This window comes from Fusarium coffeatum, assembly GCF_003316985.1.
Source record: "Fusarium coffeatum strain FIESC_28 chromosome Unknown BRIP53273_contig_246, whole genome shotgun sequence".
Taxonomy (NCBI): Eukaryota; Fungi; Ascomycota; class Sordariomycetes; order Hypocreales; family Nectriaceae; genus Fusarium; species Fusarium coffeatum.
The window spans coordinates 1-6,305 of record NW_022158038.1 but is presented as its reverse complement, the minus strand read 5'-3'; the positions used below and the strand labels follow the sequence as shown (position 1 = coordinate 6,305).

The following is a 6,305-nucleotide window of genomic DNA, read 5'->3' as shown; positions in this document are numbered from 1 at the left end:
GTAGGTATGGTCGTATGTGCTAATAACACCACGAATTGGTCACTATAACAGATCACTACAGTGGATGACAGGACCCGGTCTTACATGAGAATTTGCAACGGCGAACATGCGCATTATTGAGTCAGTTATGTTCCATTCAGACTAGATAACACTATCGCGTACTAGATCGGGCATTGACTCACTCCCGTTTGCGACCTGGAAGCCACGCCAACTTGGGGATAAATCCCGACATCTTCGTATACTCGGTCTCATCAAGCTCTTTCCCAGTCTCCAAATCCGTCACGATGATAATCAGCTCACTGACCTTGCCAAGCCGATCTCTGAAGTCCTTTGCTGGAAGAACCCTAGTCGCAGCTGGTTTACGGCAGCAACCTGTGTTTGGTGGACCTTGCTCTTCACTACCACGTCCCATACCAATCCACGTGACTTGGCCAATGAAGTCTGGGTTGTCAACAACAGGCTCCGTTGAAGCTGCGCTGGCGGTGAAAATATAAATTCTGTACATCCTTGTCGAAGCTAAGCTCATGGCCAAGCCTGATACTGGCCGTGTCAATCACGAGAAAGTCTTCACTTATGATCTAGAGAAGAACTTCATCCAGGCCATCGAGCAAATGATGGAAGGCAAGGGCGACTTGGAGAAGCTCAAGGATGAGTACCCTGAAGCTGAGTTCTTATTGAACTTGAAGAAGCCTCTGATCGAGCATCAAATCCGCATCCCAAACTACACAAACGCCGTCGCCAATAAGCTACAGGACTCACAGTGGGTTCTGCAATACCACAAGCTCGCCGAGTCTCGTCGCTGCATGTTTAGACTCATGCCTAAACTTTTTCGGCAGCAACATCCCCTACTGTTTAGCCATGATTATCTATTTAAGGTTTTTGAAGGTCAGTTATCAAGTCGTACAGTTCAAATTAACACAATTAAATAACCACAGATATAAACCTTCTGCTAGAAGGTTCAGGTCCAAATATATATACGCAGTCATGCCGAGTTAATAGTTAACTATAACTATAATACGTACTATAAAAGCTTTCCTCCTTTCCCCAGGATGTTAGCTGTCAAACGATTCCTCCACATCCACATCAACATCAACATCAACATCAGTCAGGATGACATCCCAAAAATTGCGGTGTTGAAAGCTAGAAAGTCAGAAGATAGAAGGTTCCGGAAGGAAGGAGGAAAACTCTGTAATTCACGGATGGAAAAACCTCTGTATCCCAGAGATAGTTCAGAATCAACATGATTAAATTCAACACAATGGTTTAGCCATGATAGTGACTAATCCATGGTTGGAGATGACAGAGGAAGGGACAGTCCAGGAGATACTGAAGGAAAGCGCCGAAATACTGACAATCTGGCTGGGCTCATTGGCTGGCAACGATCCCGATATCATCCCCAAGGGATATCAAGGACTCAAGCATCTGAGCGACATAACGGATGTCATGAAAGAAAGACTTGAGAATGACCATCCAGCATTGCCAGTTCCGCTTCTACTTAGACCTTCAACCATGCGGATGGCTTATCGGCGCTCTATCGCGATTACAAATCCCGAGACTAAAGAACGTCCGCATAGTTGTCCTTTCTTGGCGGACAAGCATCTTACGTCTCAGCATCCAGCCATCTCAGCTTGAGTTTGCTGGTACACTATAGTCTTTCCCTGATTAAGCTCATACAAGTAGTCTCAATTGATCATCAAACCTGTCAAGTCCATTTTCTCAAACCTTGGTATGATCAGTGTGACTAGGTCTAGCTAGTAAAGTCCATCTTCCCATGCTTGGTCTTGGCCCTCGTCGCTCTCTCGGAGTACTGAGTCACTAGTCAGCCTAGCTGGGCAACAGAAGAAATGTCTTCTGAGGCTTAGGCTACCAAAGTAAAATGGTCTAAGTATTCTTCTAAATTTTGCATAAGATGATTTAACTATTTCATCTCTTATGCTTATGGCAACCAATTCTTTTAACACCCTGCATACGATTCATTTTAGGCAGCCATGACCGGCTCTAAAGCTCCAAAGCTCTTCTTTAAATATAGATATAATGATAACACGTCCTTTTCGCCTGATTCCACATTCGTGATGGTCTATTTGTGTGGCATCCAATACAGATTCTCGTAATGATGACAGCAACAAGCTGTGGTAGGTAAATCACGAGAAAATGTATGAGTCATTCCCCGTAAGTGATTACGGCGCGGTCGAAACTAAACATTATATATTTGGAATAATCTGCTACCCGCTATGAAGTGATGATGCCTTCTCTCACCTCTCAGTTAAATATCACACCATCAAAATGGAGCCTAAAAACACTGAAAGAAGCAGCACGTCTTTCCAGAAACGCCGGGGTCCGACAGCGTATACCAGTTTCAGAGATATGAAGTACCGCAAGCGCCGCGAAGATAGCATCACTATTTCTATTGATGACCACACTCCTTCCAAGATTTATCGAACCGGATCAACAGTCAAGGGAGTGGTGGAAATCAAACCAAAATCGCTGCTCCGTTACACAGGCATAGCAATCAAGCTTGTGTGCGATTCGAGTGTTCAACTCCCTGGGAGGTATTACGAAACCTTTTATCGCCATCTAGACCTTAACATGCCTGTCGAGGAGCGCCTGGTGCCTCGAGTAGAGAATGGACATCCGGTGAAGCGCTACCTTCACGCTGGTCAGACATACACAATACCATTCTCCTTTGAACTATGCGATCTTCACGACAGCCAAGCTTGCCCTCATGATGTGGTATCGTCATACGTCTCCGAGCTTCATCAGCAACTTCCACCGAGCCTCGCTGGCATAGATAGGGACGCCATGGTTCCATACGGCATTCGCATTGACTATACCATCATCGCGACCCTCGCTGACCTATATTGGGCTGGAAAAGAAGCTAGCCACACGATTCAATTCATGCCCAGATTCTCCAAGCAGCCATTTCTGGGTACTTCAAGCACGGATTCGACTCTGAAGCTCAGAGCGACACAGCAGCTAGGATCGAGAGATTTCTCTAGCAGCCCAGGGCAAATCACATTATCTGCAGAGGAACCTCACATTTTAGTTCTTCGGGACGGTGGCAGAAGCTATCAGACAACCGGAATCATCACATTCCTCCATCTAGAATCTTCCAAAAGTCAACCCGCTATGCCCTCCGAATGCATCCTCTCTGCAACACTCGAATCGCAAACATGGTCGCAAACAAAGCCTATGCAAAATCTTCCACATATCACCAAGGCAAAAAATTGCCACAGCGTCTCCAAACCCCTCATGAAAGATATTGAGTTTGACTTAGTATGGGAAAGGGTTCCCCCAGAAGATATGGGAATAACTGGGTCGAAAGCCGCCAACACGTTCAGGGCGCAGGTCATCGTTTTGCTGCCAGCCTTGTCGGCAGGCAAAAGGGTTTACTTACCGTCATTCTACTCTTGCTTGACAGCGAGGACATATTGCTTACATATTCTGGTCATTATCGCATCGGTACCGTTGAGATTGGCTCTGCCATTGCAGATGGCTCTCGAGAGTGACGAAGGGAATAATACCTGCCCTGGCAACAGCGTTGGTCTTCCTACACGTGGATCTTTGAATCACTCAATTTTGAAGACATGATAGTTTGAGTCATATAAGAATTTATTATTAAGTAGGTAGCCACCCTGTTTCCACTCTATATTTCCTTACAATACTAGCCAAGGCGCCTAACCTTTAACTCTTTTGCGGTTAGACACCTGTACCCGAAGGTGCAAGATGGTAACCGTTTATCGAAGTCCTTGAATAGCATTCTCAACTCGACCTAAACCTTGTGTATTTCTATCTGTGGAAGTGGTGCCTGTACCTCTCGAAGACGATGTACTCTTGTGGCAGGGCTTCTAGTACTTCGTTCAAATTTCCCCAACATCCTGTAATTGTTACATGGCAGGTTACCCCGAGCGACAAGGGGTAGTTGGCCATTATATTGGTGTTGCTGGTGGCTTTTGTCTTCAAGATGTCTGCGAGGATTGGCAGCGCTTCGGAACAAACTTGCTGTCTCATGGCTGGTTGTGATAGTCTTCGCTTGTTGGAGGAATGCTCGGTATCTCAAAAGGTGAATCGAAAGAGAGGCACCTTTACTTCTTTAGTCGCATGTGAAGAGCCGATATTCCCCGAGATTACTTCATGTTTCACCTCGTTTGAGGATAGTCTTGACCGGATGGCCCTCTTCAAACTCCTTCTCAGTGCAAAGCAGGTGTCCAGAAAAGTGCAATCTCCGCATTTCATAAACCCAGATCTCCACGGGACTCAATGGTACCTTTTGGTGTTTTTGCCACGTGTAGAACTCGTGGAAGACCTTCTTCTTTGCCAGTTCCATTTGCAACGCTTTCAGTGCGCGCTCCTCGAGCGGCACGGGGCCAGGGTCGGGAGTGTTTCCGGGAACGCGAGCCTTAGGTGTAGGCCACTCCCATATCTTGCGTTCGCCGACTTCGAGCTTTTGTGTGATACCCGGGTCAGAAGCTTGTGGCTGTTCCTTAATCTGCGCCGACTTGCCGGTGTCGTCGTTGGTCGGGCGTCTCCAAGACATCTCCATCTTCTCCTTCTTAGATATGCTCATTTTGCGAAACTTGCGACGTCGGTTGTTGGATGCGATTCGGGAGGAGTTGTTGGAATGTACCATTGTGTCAAGCGACTTGGGGGCGTGTGATAGAAAGAGGTGAAAAAAAGGAAATTTTGTCAAGTGAAGCATCTCATCATATATTACACTTTACTGATTGAGTCTCAGATTCTCGGCCATCAAAGTTTTCTCGCTCCATCAAATCCACGAAAAAACCATTTATGCTCGACGAATTCAAACTCACTCTTCCAGAAACTTTGCCTCATGCAAATGCTTGGAATACCGAACGAGACGATTTCTCCTCACCCTAGCGTGCCTTTTCTCCAGGTCGAGATGGCATCATTCTAATTCTTTATCACTTGAACATTCGTCTCGCTATTTTATTTTTCACAGTGCTTCCCCTTCCAAATCAACGTCAAGATATTGTTTGCCTTCCGTCCCGATAACCTGGGTTCAGCGGAAGGATCGTGTGCCATACTTGAGCAAGAATTTTCTCATCTGGATTTCCCATTGGCCGACTTCTGAATGTCTCGAGTATGACTGTACTGAGCTTAAAGCATACTGAATAATATAAATTAAGCTTCACCTGATCATTACGCGCTTATCTGCTGCATTGATGCTGTGTTTCCAAAGCATATCGAAGTGACGCTCGCGGTTAAATTAAAGAAGGTTAATCCAAACCATGGGTTGTACCTTACATCTAGCGAGGCGATCGCACGCTGTTTTGTTATGTCGTTGTTAAAAATTACAAAGGCTAGCAATAGGGTAGGAAGTGAGTTGGAACATGAGCCAATTGAAGTTTGCATCAAGGACGCGTGCCCCATTGGTCGCGTCATCTTGCTAACAAGAGTCCTGCGCTTGAAGGCGAGGAAATGTTAGTGGGCCAGCCCACAGTATGTTCTGGCTCCACTTTTCTGCCTGCCACGACAGGAGCACTACGCTGAAAACAGTAACCAGCACGGATCTTCCAGGTACTAGCCCCTAATTTACAGAAGGTAGTGGGACAGTGCTTCCCTGGAATCTCAGCAACCAAATCTTGATTTATTGTTGCATCCAATGTCAGGATCAGTCAAAGTGATCCTCAATAAAATACTTTGATTGATCGTCTGCTGTCAGCGAGAAATTCGAATGCGATGCTCATCAATCTCCAGAGTACCCTTTAGAAGTGTCTGGGAACGATGCATTGCCTCATCGAGATTCTTTTCGTCCCGACTCCCATGTCTTATCTCCAATCCACTTTGTTCTCAGTAATTTCCAATCCGCTTCCATCGGCCCGATGGTACCAGGGGTCCAACGACGATATCAATGCCAAATCATAGACAGGACGGAAACACATGTCTGGGTTGCTAGCCAAGTTCCATCGTGTCACTTCCCGTCTGCCCGTTCCGGCGAGGATACCGAGTACCACTATTACTGGGGATTCTCAACTATAGCTCCGTGGATTGCCATCGCCGAATTCCCGTTGAAGAACAAGTCGGAGGTCGGCAACTAGAATGGATTGAGAAGGTAGAGAACACTGTGGATTGACGTGTTTATCTCATGATATCATTCAAAACGTTTTGAGTTATTGCCGCCGAGACAATTCTACCGCAGTGACTTGTCGTCGCAAAAGCAACCACAATTGATATCTCCAGATGACCAACGAATTGCCCATGCACCAAATAATGGAGACGAAGCAACATTGCAGGACCACTAATTAGAAGTAAAAAGAGCAAAAAGAACATACAACACCGGGGATTCG

The 6,305-nt window shown here is 46.1% G+C and overlaps 3 protein-coding genes across 3 annotated transcripts; 2 read left to right on the top strand and 1 right to left on the bottom strand.

Moving 5' to 3' along the window:
• Positions 1-106: 106 nt before the first annotated feature.
• FIESC28_09510 (uncharacterized protein) lies at positions 107-1,632 on the top strand (the record flags this gene model as incomplete). Its single annotated transcript, XM_031163646.1, has 4 exons — positions 107-120; positions 166-464; positions 517-885; positions 1,268-1,632. 4 exons carry the CDS (start codon positions 107-109, stop codon positions 1,630-1,632), a joined length of 1,047 nt encoding a protein of 348 aa, XP_031012297.1.
• Positions 1,633-2,283: 651 nt separating this feature from the next.
• FIESC28_09509 (uncharacterized protein) lies at positions 2,284-3,506 on the top strand (the record flags this gene model as incomplete). Its single annotated transcript, XM_031163645.1, has 2 exons — positions 2,284-3,273; positions 3,339-3,506. The coding sequence occupies 2 exons, from the start codon at positions 2,284-2,286 to the stop codon at positions 3,504-3,506; spliced, it is 1,158 nt and encodes a 385-aa protein (XP_031012296.1).
• Positions 3,507-4,129: 623 nt separating this feature from the next.
• Positions 4,130-4,627, bottom strand: FIESC28_09508 (uncharacterized protein; the record flags this gene model as incomplete). The annotated part of the gene is made up of 1 exon (XM_031163644.1): positions 4,130-4,627. One exon carries the CDS (start codon positions 4,625-4,627, stop codon positions 4,130-4,132), a length of 498 nt encoding a protein of 165 aa, XP_031012295.1.
• Positions 4,628-6,305: the final 1,678 nt, after the last annotated feature.